Raw genomic sequence first — 17,197 nt, 5'->3', positions numbered from 1 at the left:
AGCTTGACTAGTTGCTAGCCATCTAGAGACAGCCAGGTGGATATGTCCAGAGGAGCATGTAGTGCTTAACCCTGCGATGTTGACAGGTATTAAAATACTGAATTCTGTATCCATTGTGCTCTTGGTCTTTTAACGATAGGACTTAAAGATCTCGGCTACAAGTGATTTGAGTGGTGAGGGGAAAACATAACCCTAGAGAATACTGATAGTGGGGGCATAGCCTTGCATGCATGAATCACATGTACTAGTTATAAGGTCATGTTGGTAAGATTTCAGTGGAAGACATTCTAGAGGAGGTTTCTTCAGCTCATAGTTGGCTTTACTCTGCTTCCTACAAAACCTTTTTCTATTGCTTTCTTAAAAAACTTTTGTTGCTCTTCTCTTTGACTTTTTTCCTGCCTCTCTGAGGTTTCCAAGACATTAGGAGTAACCTGGACGTGGAGTGTCTGCCTCACCATGTTTCTGGAATCATAAGAGTCATGGGAAGGTAGTGATCTAGTTTGCATTTACTGGCTAGGTCACAACAGTGCACAGAGCACAGTGAAGTAAAATTGGAGCTAGGACAGATCACCTCTTTGTTACCTGTTTAGTGATACTTATTAACAAGTGCTGACCTGTACCATAAGTCACAAAATGCACAGTCGCTTTCTGTTTGATAAACAGCAACTTGCAAGAGTAGGCTTTCATTATGGGGAAAAAATGATTAGTTTTGGAGGCATTCTTTATAAGCTAGTAAAAAAAAAACTCCACCAGGCTATATTAAAAATGAAAATACATTGACCTCTTGGATGTGTACCTGCCTAACTGCCTAACCATAATAAATAAATCTTTCAGTTCAAGGAATAAGTGAACATTAACATTTTGATAAAAAGTCAATTGTAGATATTCTTCCTAGTTAGAACGTGTCAATCTGAGATCATAGCAGTAGGAAAACAGTATGCCTTTTATTTCATTCTTCATTCATTTAGTCAGACTTCATGACTCGTCTTACTGTTTTTGTGACATGATTTAGTATGCAAAATAAAGAGCAGCCCATACACATGTGAATCAGGATTACTTCTAGATTTCAACAAAGTTAAAAAAAAAAAAAGAGGGGGGGGATTGGTTCAATACTGCTTAACAACAAAGCAAGATTCTGTCTTGATTCATTGAAATAGGAGGGTTTTTTACACAGTGTACGCAGGACCAGATTCAGAGGTCTTGTGCATGCTAATGCTGTGCTCAGAGGTACACAAATGCTTTGGGGAACAGAGAGTCTTCATTACTTGTTAATGAGATGATAGCCAAGCAAGCTGTACGTATCAGAGAGTTTACAGCACTGTTAATGCCATGATCTGCTCAAGACCATTAGATCTGAATAGGAATAATTATCCCAGGCAGAGCATTGCATTAATGGTTACACTGCTGGTACCCTCATGAATAGGACTGCAAACAATGCAAAACTACATATCATGAACTAAAGAGAATGCATCACTGTGAATAACACTTGCAGAAATCACAAATTTTAGAGGTTGTCATCTTTTCTGGTACAGCTGTTTCTCTCTCTGAATCTGTCATGGGCTTTCAGAGCTGACTTCTCCTTCCACATTGGTTCAGGGTCTGTTTTTCATGCTTAACCAGACTTAGATTGTCCCCACTGCTCTACCAGAAAATAGGAAATTTCCATGGAAAGTTCAGTTTTGAGGTGAGGTATGATCAACGTAGAAGGTATTTTTTTTTTCAGAGTTCTAGCTATTCTCGTTAGTTCTATTTACCAGTTAAGTAGGTAATCAATGAAAAGCTGTCACAGGTAATATGGGCAAAATTAAAATGTACTGAGGTAATGGAGTTTCTCAAGGAGAAGACCGTTAAGTATAATACCAAGAAAAGATACGGAAAATGGGTTTTGTTTTGTTTTTGCATGTAGCCAATTTCCTTGTTGCTTTAGAATGTTTTCTGAAAACTTCGGTTTGGCAAATGCCAAATTAAAGTAAGGGCAGAATATGTATTAAAATAATGAATTCTGCAAAAGACCAACATTTTCTGTGTTCTGAGTTTATCTTTTCCTTTTCAGTCTTAAACCTGCTAAAACTACATGTAAGCATTTAAAATACATCTGAAAAAATATTACTTAGATATTACTTGGAAATGTGTGAATATCAGTCAAGTTCTTCAAGGAACTGATTAATTTTGGAGTCCGTACCAGGCAAATGCGTGATTGCAAGCCTCATCAAACTGTTGTAGCATCTTCACAAAGTATGCCTTGCACAATATTGTTATCATGCTGATTTTATTCTCCTTGAAGAAATTATGGACATATCATTTTAAATTTTAGGAGCGTCTTCTACTTTCTTTACTGCCTGCTCACATTGCCATGGAAATGAAAGCAGAGATCATTCAGAGGTTGCAAGGTCCCAAGGCAGGCCAGCTGGAAAACACAAACAACTTCCACAACTTGTATGTCAAAAGGCACACCAATGTAAGGTATTGTACCGTAATAAAACTTATGAACTATATTAAAAAACAAAAACAAACCAATGCAAGTAATGAGAGGAATTACGAACATAAGTGTTTTAGTATGTTTTTCAACAACTTAATGCTCAGTATCCAACATATATTAATTTGATCAAATGCTGACAACTCCGTGTTCCAGAAGAGCAACAAAGGTGAAAATACAAAGGGGTTTGTTTAGAACAATGTTGTTTACATTGTTTTTGCTTTTGTGTATAATAGTAGAAATTGTAATTTCTTAGTTATATTATTATGAATTTGTAGTTTTCTTAACAAGAGCAATTTGTCAGATTTTAAGTAATGTCAGTAGAAGCCACTATATATTTAAAGTAAGTATTGCAGGACATTAGAAGAAGTTCATCTTCAGTTGTAAGCACAAACACTTTTACCTTAGTCTAATTTTATGAATTGGTTAATTTTTCTTGGTAGATAGAAGCATGGTTGGAATTATCCTAACAATTGAGTTTTAATCCAATTGTCTGAGCAACAACTGAACAAAGACTTTCATGATGCAAATTATTGATAGATAAATCTTGATCAACAAAAAATCTACAGTGACAAAAAGTTGTTAAACAATTTCTGATAACAAATAAGTTTATTGAAATAATTTCCATTATTATTCCATCAATTTGTGAGTAGAAAAAAGGCTTCTATTTTTTGAATACAACATAACACATATGTATAGAGCACCTATATATACCTACAAATATAGGTGTGCCTATGAAGGTAGTAGCTATTAAGGAAAATATATATAACCTATAATGCCTATAAAGGTAAATGTAGGTTTACCTATAAATACAGGTGTATTTATTGCTCTACATGTAGCAGTGGCCATTTTGACTGTGGGCATGGTAATGCCAAGTCCTGAATGCCTACATTCAGGTTTTGCTGCTGATTCACATATCCAAGTTCTGGGGAAGGACACTAAGGTGAAGTTTCTCTTCGTTTCTGTTGTAGCATCTTGTATGCTGATATTGTGGGATTCACTCGCCTGGCCAGTGACTGCTCGCCTGGGGAATTGGTGCACATGCTCAATGAGCTGTTTGGCAAGTTTGATCAGATTGCAAAGGTGGGTTTTTACTGGTCTGCTACTGTTAATTTAAATAACTACATCACCTTTAAATGTTTGTTCATCTTGGAAACTCTTCCTTCAGGAAGAAGCATTTCTTAGGCTTTGGCAGGAAGATTAGTCTTGAACCACATGAAGAAAAAATCTGGCTGTAGTGACAGTGTGTTTCTGCCAGTGAAGCAATCTGTGAAAGCCAGGATAGCTCTTTCTGATAGGACCAATATAAACAGCTCTTATGGATAAGTTCTTAAAAAGCTTAATGGATAGTGAACAGCCCTTTAAATAGCTTTTTGACAATAATAAGGATTAAGAAACTCAGAAACATTCCAGAACTGTTTCTTGGAAAACCATTTAAGAGACAGGACAACAAGGGAGGCAGTGTTGATCAAATTAATTTTAATTACTGACCACAGCCTCTTGATTACTCAATAAAAGATTCAAATATAAACTTTACATCAAACTTTATCCTGTGTTTGTTTGCTGTGCTAAGGCAAACAACAATTTTCTGTGATTTTTATTAATTCAAAAACTGTTGTCCGGCATTGCTTTAAAAAAATAATATTTTTTATGTTGTCTTAGAGTGTAAAAGATAAAAATAAGATTTTTATTGATAGTTTCAGGAAGTACTTAATAGTATGTCTTCAAAGATGTAAATGTGGAATGCTAGATCTTTTGACTATGTATGTCAAATAAAAAGACTGTTTATTTAGATTGAATACATGGTACTTCACCTTAGTTCTTTAAACCAAGGTGTGATAAATATTTTGGAGTGAACTTACTTTCTGGTTTTGTCCATTAAGGACCATAACAGATGGAGGAATCATCCCTACAGAACTATCTGACAGTGCTTCTTTTTTAGCAACGCCAAGTCTTTCTCTGCCAAAACATGCTTAAGCAGAATGATTTTGAAAATATCACTTAAATCAGTCCTTTTAACAGTAACCCTCACTTTATGTAATTCAAGCTGAAAGTGATCATCTGACTTTGCTTTTTCCTCTAGGAAAATGAATGTATGAGAATTAAAATCCTAGGTGACTGCTATTACTGTGTTTCTGGACTACCTATATCTCTTCAAAATCATGCCAAGAATTGTGTGAAAATGGGATTGGACATGTGTGAAGCTATTAAGTAAGTGTTGAGGTTTTATTAAATGAACAATATTCAACAAGATAAATTCTGTGTCTTTTCTACTTGTAGCTGTGCTGCTGTTTGAAACATTCAGACCAGCTGTAGTTGGTGCATTTCATTACAAGGTCTGGCTCAGCCTCAAAAAAGAAATGATTTAAGGTGCTGGGTTATGCCAGGCTATCCTGTCACTACACCACAAAGATGATTAAGGGACTGGAGCATCACTCATATGAGAACAGGCTGAGAGAGCTTGGACTGTTCAGACTGGAGAAGAAAGAGAAGGCTCAGGAGGAACGTATCAATGTAGGTAAATACCTGAAGAGAGAGTATATAAAGGAAATGGAGACAGGCTCTTTTCAGTGGAACCCAGTACCAGGACGAGTGCCAGTGGGCACAAACTGAAACATAGGAGGCTCCCTCTGAACATGTGGAAACTCTTCTTCATTGTACAGGTGGCTGAGCACTGGCACAGGTCTCCTGGAGACGTTGTTGAGTCTTCTTCCTTGAAAAAATAAGTAAAACCCAGTTGGTACAGCCCTGAGCAACATGCTCTAAGTAGCCCTGTTTTAAGTGGGAGCTGGACTGGACAATCTCTGGAGGTCTCTGGGGCCTTGGCCAGCCTGATCTAGTGGGTGGCATCCCTGCCTATGGCAGGGAGGTTGGAGTTAGATGATCTCTAAAGTCCCTTCCAACCCAAGCCATTCTGTGATTCTATGATATGTTCTGTGATTCTGTGATAACGAGGTGGTAAATATACCAATAGACGTCACTTACTAGGGAAGCTCTGCTTTTTGTAAAGTTATGATACCGCCGCCCACCTGTTAGCCAAATGGCTCTGTGAGAGGCCAGAGCTCCTGGTTTCTACTGAGTTTCGAATTGTGATGGTCTGGAGTGGTTGCTCTTCCACAGGGGAAATATTGTTAAAATGCCTCAAGCCCTTAGCCTGCAGAGTGATACTGAACACGCATACTGAGGATGTCTAACAGCTTGCCAAACCTTGGGTTGAGAGGCCTAGCTTCCATTTTGTTACATAAGCAATAAGATGTGCTTATTAGACCTAGGTTTAGATTTAGTTTCAACTTTTCTCTACTTAATTCTTTTAGGCAAAGAATTTCTGTAAAAGTTCTTTCAGTTGAGCATTAAGGCACCATTTAGAATTCCTTGCTTTTCAATAACATTTTGGGTTTGTGGATTCCTATATTTGTCCCTTATTTCTTTCCCATAATCATTGTGCTTGTTCTGTCTTTGAAGCATAAAACAGAACAAGGTATGTGAGAATCATAATATGATTGCTTTTGAAATAGCAGTTGCAACGTATTTCAAGTAACTCAAGTAATTACAGGAGGCTTGATGTGATTGTGAAAGTAGAAAAAGAAAAATGGTTATAGCTGATGGGTCAGCTCTGTAAGTCATCTGAGGATACAGCTTAAGACATACTTGAGGAATCCTCTAGCTGTTTACTGAGGAGTAGATTGGGAACAGATTTTAGGGAACTGTAGCAGTTTTGAAGATGATGGGACTTCAAAGAAGTCATGCAAAAGGACAGCTTTACTTCCCTTCATCTCACCTCACCTGACTGCTATCTGAACTCTCAATGCAGCGTAGAAATAATTCTCATGTAAGCTACTTGCCTTTGATGAGTTCTGCCACTGAAGCTGGACATATTTCAGCATGAAGGTACTTACACCTTATTTGGATGACTGCACATCATACTGAAGGGTCCTAAACCTACCAATTCAGAAACTTCAGATACATATATTATAGATTATTTGTTAAGCAAGGGTTTGATTCTGTTTTCTTACTTAGAAAAAAAAATAGGAAAGGACAATAAAAAATCTTACTCCTCTGTGTTTTTTTTTTTTTCCTAAAGTCAGATAATTCACTGTCTATAATTCTGTATAATGTCTGTATAATGTCTGAATCTCTTATCTTTTGGGAGCTAAAATACTGTAAATGGTTGCTTGTAACAGGTATCATTAATGACAAAAATATCTTTTTTGTAGGAAAGTGGTTGCCTTTGATTAAAATTACAGTATATCTAGGTGGCCTTCACTTTGCAAAAATATATATCATGTGGAGGTCTGGGTATTTGGTAGTCACCTTATGATTTGTTTTTTTGAAACGTTTGGACTTTGTTTTTAAAACTTGTGAGGTATATGTGTGGTATGTACTTCATGATGAGATGGAAAAGTTGCATTGATCAAGATTGTCTCAGTGATTAACTAAATAGACATACAAAAATGATTCCTCAGATCCATAAGTACTACCCTCATATGTGGGTATTTATCATCACAAGAGGACTTGGTTCATTTCAGTTGTCTGGCCTTGTGATTTCATCCAGAGGAATTACTGTACTGGGTATGTTATTAACGGAAATTTGGTTCTTTTCCCTTTAGGTATTCACTGAAAAGGTGTGGTATTTTGTTTAAACTATGATTTTGATCTCCTTTCTTTAGGAATGTTTTGTAAAAATGACCACAGTACAGGAAAAAGACAACAGGTTGCTGCATTTTCTAAAATTATTTTTCTTCATTTAGATATGGTTGTACCTTACACTGTGTCCAAAGGAATCTATTTTTTACGGTACTTTGAGTACTTCTACTTGGCTAGCATTAAATCTACAGATTGAGGTGTTCTCTCAGTTGTTTTCACTGGATGCTTTCTCTCTTTTTTTTCTTTTTTTTTAACCTGTAAAGAACAGCATTATTATAATTAAATTAATTGCTTCTCTAGCAAATTAGAAATTGAAGTTGACATCACTTCAGTGGTGGAGCAGTAGGTAAAAGAGCCTGTGCATAAGTTCTGATGCCCCAGTTTGTTTGTTTTTTGTTTGTTTTAGTTTTTAACCACATCTTTTATTATCCCAGGCTTTCAGTGAAAATGAGAGCTTTCTGGTTTACATTTCAAAATATCTAGGGGCTGTATGATAGATGTGAGCTAAAACCATTCACACAGAGTTTCTGGTCAACCTGTTGTTTTGTTTTGTTTTGTTTTGTTTTTTACTTTGGAGAAAAAAAATGGAAGGTTAGAGGCAAAAAGAAAAACAATGCAACGCTCAAGCCCTAAATTGCCCTTCCCAAAGATCTAGAAGTATAATTTTGCACATCACAAAGCAAGGCTTTGCTTGAGCTCACAATCTTTCAGTTTGTCACAATTCATGACTTCATAATTTATTTATTTTTGAAATGAAGTTCTGCCCAGGTTGTTAATATCCATGTTCATTGCTAATACTGGATGTTGAGGTCCACCTTGGTAAGAACAAGTTTATAGTCTAGAAAATTATCTTTCAGTTGTATAGCACATTCTGATCTAACTTTATTACTGTAGTCAGAATTCACAATGGGTGTGGGCCTGGTGCCTGGGAATATCAAATCCTATTTACATATCTGTAAGAAGTGAGGAATGAGTACCCCATGTTTTGAAATACTTTCAAAGTATTATGTCAAGTGTTGCAGCCTGCAGGTGAATAAAAAATACTGATTATTAATCCACTCAATATTTTGTTTTGTGATTGCTGCATGTTTGTGTGGAATCATCTCCTGAAGTACTTCTGTGGCCTCTAAAATTAGAAGTAGTAGTACTCTTGCTGTTGGAAGTGTATCACTCAATATATTTTGGAGTTATTCATCTAAAATAGCTTTTTTGTCAAATACAACTTTCTATTACATTCCATCATTCTGTGCAAACCGAACCATTATTGCATGCTACTGAAATACAGCAGTTTGCTGTTTAGATAACAGTTCAGTATAGATTTTACCACCTGAATATAGCTGCAGTTCCAGTTCCAGTTCTGAGGAACTTTCTTACCTCTGGCTGAGGTAAAAAAAGGAGTTATATCAAGTCAAATGATCTCAAGTAAAAAACTTTATTCATTCATGTTTCATAATGATGTGTAGCTCCATTTTGAGGAACTCAGCCTTGCTAGGCTACTGATTGTTTCCATTTAAACTTGTTAATGGTACCGTTGATTAATTGCTTTACTTCTCTGTCCTATCTTGGAACAAACCCAGTCAATGTTTCTTATAGTCAGCAGCCTGCTTGCCCAGGAGTGCAGTGCTCACCTTACCAAGCAATAGGTGCCGACGATGCATTTGAGAGCTGGCCACCTAAATTGGGTGCTTTAAAGCTAAAGCTCATCTCTCAAGGCAAAATATGTTTGCGCATGAATATATGTGCTCTTTTCCTTCAGCCCTTACTCCATCCCCTTCTCTGTCTGGAGGCTTTTTAATTGACATTTCTCTGCTGCAGATTCTCAAGTCTGTCTTCAATTTCTTAGTGTGAAATTAGTTCAATTTTGGAGAGTTGAAAGTGAAATAAACTATTGGATGAGGTTGTTGTACCAATTTGAAAGCTCCCCTCCTTAACTCCTGAGAGCGTATGGTAAACAGATTTTATGACTTGCTCTGCTGGATATGGCAGGGCAGCCTTTGGAAAAGCACTCCTAGAGGATAAATGTTCCCCTTCCTCTTTGACCAGTTTTGTAAAACACTTTTTATGAAGAGTGTTAAGCTTATATTTCATCATATTTCATTCCAAGTTGTGTTTGTCATTTGTGGACTGATTACAAAGGTCATTTACAAGCACTTCGCTTTCAAACGTGTCAGCTACAGGAGAGCAGTGTAAAATGGCAAAGTGAGCAGAGATATCTATAAAACTTGATAGAGACAGAGGGAATTAAAAAAACTTGTGCTCTCTTTTCTTTTTAATACCTTCAAAACACAGTTTAGCAGAACACTTCATGCTCCTGTTATTTTCATTTTCCAGAAAAAGAGCTTGAGAAGTAGTGCTTCAAAGTAGCATTTACCATATCAAATTAAGCCTGTCCCTTTCAAAATAGAAGAGAAATAGGCCAGTTTAGTTCTGTATTTGGAAGGCACAGAGTTGATGAGTGTCATAATTGAAACTGAAGATGTTGCTAGAACTATGAACTTGACCCCTATGCAGAAGCCATTTGGGTTTCTTATTCTATCGTTGTTGCTTCCATCAATACACTGAATTCTCCCAAGATACATATATGTACATGTTCCTTATTATTGGCTATAATTTGGTCAGCATGAGTTGAGTCTTAAATACATAAATCTAGTTAAGTTACAGAGAAATATGATCTTCCTTTTTCTTTGAACTGTGTAAGTCCCTAGACAGATGAATTAAATCGAAAGCTCTGTACATACATAGGTAGGTACCCATATGACATGTCTGAAAATGTGGGTTTTTTTTTTGTTGTTGTTTGTTTGTTTTTTGTTTTTTACTTTAGTCACCCACCTTTGACTCAGAAGTACCTCTCTTCTGGAAAGGTTAATACCCATCTTATGCGTAGGGCTCTTCTGAGATTTGGATTGGGGTGAACAGATACCTTTGCTCTGTCTCAAGTCACTGGAAATTTCAAAGCAAGGGTGGCCTCTAACCTTTTGCTTAACAGTTTATAGGGTGGGGTGCTCACCAAGCATGTAGAAGGTTGTTGAGCCCATGTTTTCCACAGCCTGAATGACACTGTCAGTATGGGGCACATATTCCCCAAAACTGTATGAGCCACTGCCTGTGTAGTATCCTGAGGTACTGCATTTTTCATCCTTCTTCTCAAAGCAGAGCCATTTGCAAGCAGGCATATGAAAGTGATGGTACCTGAGAGAAGAAAGATGGGAGAAAGCCTGTCCCTACCCTAGATATTAGGCTCTTCAGATAGAAGTTATTGTAACAGTAGTTCCAGCTCTCTAACTGCCTTTAGAAAAACATTCCCTAGGTTCTACTGTAAGACTGAACTTGTCCACAACATAGGTCAGTCCTACCAAATAATTTCACATGTGTGTAAACGGGACTTCAGACTTGGTAATTAATGTTTTCTACAAATATTTGTAAGTACAGATAATATTAAAGGTAATATATAAAAAGAAATAAATGGTACCACCATTGATACTGTAAATTTGACTGGTAAAATAAAAGAATACAAAGGCCGTGTTATTAACATAGGTTTTCTCCTCAACTACAGGAAAGTGAGAGATGCAACTGGGGTTGATATTAATATGCGTGTGGGAGTGCACTCTGGGAACGTCCTCTGCGGAGTTATTGGGCTACAGAAGTGGCAGTATGACGTGTGGTCGCATGATGTCACTCTGGCAAATCACATGGAAGCTGGAGGAGTCCCAGGGTAAGAGGCTTTGCTGTTAGCCTTTGTACACATGGACTTTTGTTCTGTGGAGAAATGTGTAGGTACCATGTCTTTGGTCATCAAACCTCATGAAGAAGCCTCAAATAATTAGTGCTTTCTGTCTTTAAAAAAAAATAAATGTGCACACAGCATTTCCTGTGATTTAAGATGTATTTTTGTGGACAGAATAGATTTATGCCCATTAGAACTTCTGAAAATGAGATTAGAGATTGTAAATGAAGTAAGGTATGCATCAAAAGTATACCTAAAAGCTAGTAAAAAAAAAAAAAAGTTGATCAGGTTCCAATTATACTTTTGATCAGTATTTGTGATTCTGTCATTCTTTTAAAATATAATTTCAGCCGCGTTCACATCACTTCAGTCACCTTGGCACATCTGAATGGAGCATACAAAGTGGAAGATGGGGATGGTGATGTGAGGGACCCATATCTGAAAGAGCACAATGTTAAGACTTACTTTGTAATCAATCCTAAGGTTAGTAGTACTTCTACTTTGTGGTCAATTGTAGTTATTTGTGAGCAGGACCACTAATCTCTTTCATTGAATAATTCAGTCCCATAATATAGTGATCAAAGCTATTACTAATTCCTCCAAATACATAAAGTTTGCATTGCAAATCTTTCCCACTCTTCAGAAATGTCTCTGATGTTTCCCAGAAATCTAATTAAGAGTTGCGGGTTTTTAGAATGTCTCCATTTTTAAGTTCTAAAGTGTGCAGGTAAGTCGTAGCAGATGCAGCATTAGTGCTTTAAAAGGTAATGAACACCAAGTGTGATAACACCTTTTATTCTCTGTCAACCAGGGAGAGAAGCGAAGTCCTCAGCACCACATTAGACCTCGACATACTCTTGATGGAGCCAAAATGAGAGCTTCTGTCCGCATGACCCGGTACCTGGAATCTTGGGGAGCAGCCAAGCCATTTGCACACTTGCACCACAGGGACAGCATGACCACTGAAAACGGCAAAATTAGCACTACAGTAGGGGCCTACTTATGTCATTTCATACAATTTAGCAATATTTGAAAGGAAAAAGGTGCTCACTGCTAAATACCTGGTTATTTCTGATAGAGGAAGATTCATGCATTTGTACTGGGCAAAAGCCCTATAATGCTGCTGGGAGTTTTTCCATTGGCTTGTGAGTTTTGGATTGGACTCTAAGGAACCATAACTTGCTATTAGTGCATCTCTGAATCACAAGGAATCAAGCATACTTACTAAAGTGCACAGTTATGCCCTGTAAGCTTGTGCCAGTCACAGTATGTAGAGCGGCTGCTGTTCACCTTGTGAAAATCCATTTTGAACATAAAGCTAGAGTACAACACCTTTGGGAAGAGATGCCATTGATGCAGAGACATTTCCTGAGATTTAATGGCTATTAAGCCACATACTACATTTGGAACATGGCCAAACCTGGAGCAAACACTATGAAGTTAGAATATACCTGTGGTATCTGGAGTAAACTTTATAAGAAGACTTCTCTGGAAACTAAATGCGTACTCACTGTAACATTGACCTTTTGAAGGTGCGCTAACCAATCATAAGCTATAGCTAATGGCCTGAGTTTCACAGTGCTATAGTGCGATGTTACATCTCTTACATTGAATGGAAAAGTTTCTTTTTAATTTTGCTAACACTATCTTATTGCTGTCAGTATGACGCAGTCAGTCTGTAGCTTGCACGTTGCATTATATTCTACTTCTAAAAAGTGCAAATGTAAAGATAATTCTAATTGTTTTCAACATTGGTTTTAACTTCTGTTTCCATTTTATACGAGAACATAGGACTGAGCCACCTAACCCATCTTGTTCAATAAATGCAGTGCATCACAATGTGGATTGTGAAATGTTCATTACTGAAAGTACTCAGCCATCACTATTAATCACAAAATAAATGTGGTTGTGATGGCTGTTGTTGTTCATCAATAATAATAATGGCCATTGCCTGTATTTGGCTACTCAGGTCTGTTTGTTCAAAAACACATAACACTGTTTTTTTTTTTTTTTGCTGAAGCTGGCAGGAGTTTGGGCTATATTACAACAGTGGTGACTTTGAAGCAGTAACTTTCTAGTAAAGACAAACATTTTGGGATTCAGGTGGTTGTATTAGTAATTTATTGTTTATTACGATAGGTCAGTTTGTTTCCAGATCACTCCATCTTCACCTTTGGCTAGATGTTTCTTTTAGAGAGTTTTAATCTAATGCCAGAACTTTTTGTATTGGAAACTTTTGTCCTTACTTGACCCTGTTTTCAACACTATTTTTAAAGTGAATTCGCATTAGTTCTGTTGTCAAAGTGTTTTATAGCATGGTTAATAGGTATTTTCTACTTTTTTTTTTCCAGGATGTTCCTATGGGGCAGTATCATTTTCAGCGTTGCAGAGAAAGGTAAATTCATTTTAAAAAATCACTTATATAATTTCCATATAAATAAATATATGTATATCCATATGCATTCATAGAGATGTAAGGCATACGTTCAAAGGTAGAGGGCCATTTCTCATCCAAACTATTTTTTTCCACTCATGTCTCTTAGCTATAGAAGGGCTATGGAAACAGGTTTTGCAGATATTTTACTCAAGAATTATGAATACACTTCTTGCTAACAAATAGCATTGTTCTGAATTAGTATAAGTATGTCAGTGGCCTACTGTTCATTTCTCCTAACAACACAATTACTCTTCCAGTGTGGAGAAAATTATGTACAGGAAAATTCAAAGAGGAGACATAGATTGGGGAAGAAAACGGAAGCTGGAAAGGGCTTCTAATAATTTGTGTTACAACATGTAAGATATGTACTAAAAGGCACATTTTGTAAATTTTGTTAATTGCTTTGTATTTGCATTGTACTTGATTGTTTTAAAGTCTGTAGTGTGTTTGCAGTAGTAAACATTTAAAAAGTATTTTGTGGTCATCCTATATGCTCCTGCTACACAAAATGTTTGGAAATTACCTCTAAGTTTTTATTTTCCTGTTTGTTATTTCAATGACTAGGGCAAGATAATGAATAAAGGACACAGGGCTGAACTGATCTCTTTCGCTAAAAATACTCAAAATCTCTAAATGAAGAATGACTGCTGTTTAAAAAACAAGCCTAGCACTGTCAGGAATGTGAAATAGTTCAATTTTATTTTAATGACCTGATAATGTCTTTCCCTCAGAAGTATAAGAAACATCACAAATACCATACAGTAGTTTGAGATAACCATTAAAAGTTGGTATTTTTATTGTCTTTGGTTATGCAGACAAGTAATTCTGTCTATTCCTTCCACATCTCTCTGCTTAGTAAGTGTCTCCTAGACAAAACACAGGTTACTGGGGAGATATGCAATTACATGAAATATTTCTAAATTCCAGAAATTTTGACCGAATATGCATGATATTAATAAACACAGTCTCTGGCTTTAACACCCAGCATTTATGTTTGGACAGTATCTCAAAAGAACTTGAGTCAGCCTTGTCGTAAAAAGTGTATTTCACTCCAAAATAGATCCAAAAGGTACAAATATTACCATGTGTCTTGATAGCATGTTGTTGGAAGGAGTTTCTAGAAACAATTACTAGAGTCTTCTGTGCATACTGAGGTGTATAACTAAGATTTTAGATAATGCTAGTTAGTCATTCCCAGAGGATAAATCTGAAATAACAATAAGCACTTTGAATATCAGTGTTTTATTAGAATATCAAAAGCCTGACTGTAGGCTTCCATTTGTGGCAGTCAACTCTTACCCCATTACATTATATTCTTATGTTGTTAGAGATCTGCCAAGAAAATTAAGTATGATTAAATGATGTAACCTCATCTGTCTGGTTATTCCTTCCAGGCACATTGGTCCATATGTGAAAAATAAGTTGTGAGCACTTATTTACCTAAATTGTATAGCACTGAATAGACATTAAATCAGTTGTGTTTTTTTAAAGTTACTGAAAGTACACTAGTATGGTTTCTCTATGAATGTGAATCCTGCAACAGGTTATCGGTTATTGGGAAATAACCGAAAAGCTTGATGTAGAAGAAGGTCTGTGCTACCTTTAACAGGTTTCAATTTGTAGGGTAAGAAAATTTTGGTAAGTGAAGAGTCAAATTTCAGATCTGAATGTTTACTTCTTATAAAACACTGTTATTAAGTAAACACTAGATTTAAGTTTTTAAGGCACAGAAATATAATCTGGCAATATTTAAAATATTATGGTTTTAAGCAGAGCACAGCTGCTGGAAGAACTGATGATGTTTGCAGTAACATGTTAGCATAGGCTAACCCTCTGCTGGGTTCATGCTGAGTCCAGTGAAAAGAAAAGACCTTTTTTTCATTGCAGTTGTGTTATAAGTTCTAAAAAGAGGAACATGGCATATGGTTGAAACTAATGTCAGATTTGGGGGTCATTTTTCTTATTAAAAACATTTCCAAGAAAAGAAGGGTTAGCAGGCTTTCTGTAGAGAATGCTTATTATGCACATCAATGCACAAGCACATTATTGCTCATCATACAACCCTGACAAAGATATATTAAAATAACTACAAGAAATATTTTATGAATTTGAGCACATTCCTATTGTTTTCCATGAATTCATAACGTCAGCCAGAATACCCTGAACTGTCTTTTTTTTTTTAAATAAGTTTTGTTGTTGTTGTTCTTGTTTAAAGTGCTCCCTAACATTTATTCTCTAGATTTTTATTTTTATTTTTATTTTTGGGGGGGGGGGGGGGAGAGAGAAATGGAGGGGAATCAGGACAGGAACGAGGACGGACACAGAGTATAGCTTCTGCTGTTTTTGTCAGGAGCTTGCTATGAGGCTCAGTGTCTCTGAAGCCTATAGAAGCTAACATTGTTGAACAGAACTGTTACACAGTTATCACTCCATTCTTTAAATTTAATGTTTATTAACAATGTAATGATTTTCCAAAGTAAATTCCCACATTTTTCATTTCAGAACAAAATCACAGAAAAGAAGGTTTGAGGAGGAACTGAATGAGAGGATGATTCAGGCCATTGATGGAATCAATGCTCAAAAGTATGTTTGTATCCTCTGTTGTCTCCTTCACATATATCTGTAGTAGAGTGTAGTTTTTACTAATTTGCCTTCCCATGCACACACAGTGGTCTGAAACAGTAAAGGTAACACTGCTACTGGGATAGGAAGCTCTGCAGATTGTGAAGATAGGCTGTACAGTAACACTTTATGCTAAATGGGTTCACGTTACCTATGAACTGTGGTGTGACCAGAGTTTTGTCTTGCCTTGATTTTCATTGCAAAGGGATTTTTGGCTCCGTAACTATACATATCTCTACACTCATAGGTGTAACTCTACTGAATTATCTCATCTGAGAGCGGTGAAATTAAGACACAAAAAGTAGCTGGCTCAAGAATCAGTGATGTGAAAATTGATGCTTCACAATTGTCACAGAAACATCTCCTCAGAATTAGAAACTTTCCCTAAACTTTCAGTTTAATATCTCTCTGCTTCAACTGCTTGGTTGATTTCTTAGGCAAGGCAGTGCTAGATGTCATATTGAAATTGTTGGGGGAGGCAACATGGAATGTATTGCGTCTGCGTCCTAGGAAGTGCTGGAGGCGGTATTGATGTTCTATGTTTGCTAGCAAATAGATAAGACTGAGAGAAAAATCAGTTACAGTCCACAATAAATGGTCAGGTTTCTTTTCTTTGTCTGATGAAATAAGGGAATTGTTCTTCAAAAATGTGGATAATAATTGTGATGAATGCATGTTTCCTCCCTATTTCTGTTACTCAGAATCCTAATTAGCTGAATATACACCTAATTATTAAATGTTCATATGTCTTTTTTTTTTTTTTTTCATCTGATAGTCCCGGTAAAAGATACTTGGTGTTAGGAAAATATGTTTCAGTTATTATTTATAGAAAAGGGTATTGATAGTTATAGGTCATACAAAGAATACAGTGAAAGACAGAAAGTCATCTGATAGGCAAAGCCTTTTGATTATGCTATACTTGCCTAAAACAGCTGTACAACTTTTGGCAGCTTTTCTGTGTCTTCAGGTACACTTCCTCTGGTAACTGGGCTTTAAAGTGAAGGTCTGATGTCAAAAGTAAAATATCTTGTATGTATGCGTTAAGATAAACCATAGTTATTCCCTGGGCAACCTTCTCTAGGGTGGCACTGCTTGAGCAGGGGGGCTGGACCAGATGACCTCCAGAGGTCCCTTCCAACCTCAACACTTCTGTGATTCTGTTATAATCACAGTCTTATCTCAGAGAATCTGTATCTTACCTAATTAGTACATAAAATTCAGAGAAACTTAAGGATAAAAAGGGTTTGTGTGATAAAATGAATTGCTGCAAAAGTTTCAGTTCTTTTGTGAATTA

General features: G+C 36.4%; 1 protein-coding gene across 4 annotated transcripts in view; it reads left to right on the top strand.

Annotated features, from left to right (window-relative positions):
• ADCY2 (adenylate cyclase 2) overlaps nt 1-17,197 on the top strand; it is a 216,387-nt gene that overhangs the window by 129,261 nt on the left and 69,929 nt on the right. For all 4 annotated transcript variants that reach the window (XM_035552763.2, XM_035552764.2, XM_035552766.2 and 1 more), the window contains exons 5-12: nt 2,315-2,463; nt 3,448-3,559; nt 4,560-4,687; nt 10,674-10,832; nt 11,195-11,327; nt 11,656-11,832; nt 13,196-13,239; nt 15,784-15,864. In XM_035552763.2, coding sequence (XP_035408656.1) covers nt 2,315-2,463; nt 3,448-3,559; nt 4,560-4,687; nt 10,674-10,832; nt 11,195-11,327; nt 11,656-11,832; nt 13,196-13,239; nt 15,784-15,864 — 983 coding nt within the window. The remainder of the gene's footprint in view (nt 1-2,314; nt 2,464-3,447; nt 3,560-4,559; nt 4,688-10,673; nt 10,833-11,194; nt 11,328-11,655; nt 11,833-13,195; nt 13,240-15,783; nt 15,865-17,197) is intronic.

The sequence above is a fragment of the Cygnus atratus genome, chromosome 2, assembly GCF_013377495.2.
Source record: "Cygnus atratus isolate AKBS03 ecotype Queensland, Australia chromosome 2, CAtr_DNAZoo_HiC_assembly, whole genome shotgun sequence".
NCBI lineage: Eukaryota > Metazoa > Chordata > Aves > Anseriformes > Anatidae > Cygnus > Cygnus atratus.
This window is presented reverse-complemented; position numbering and strand designations above follow the sequence as displayed.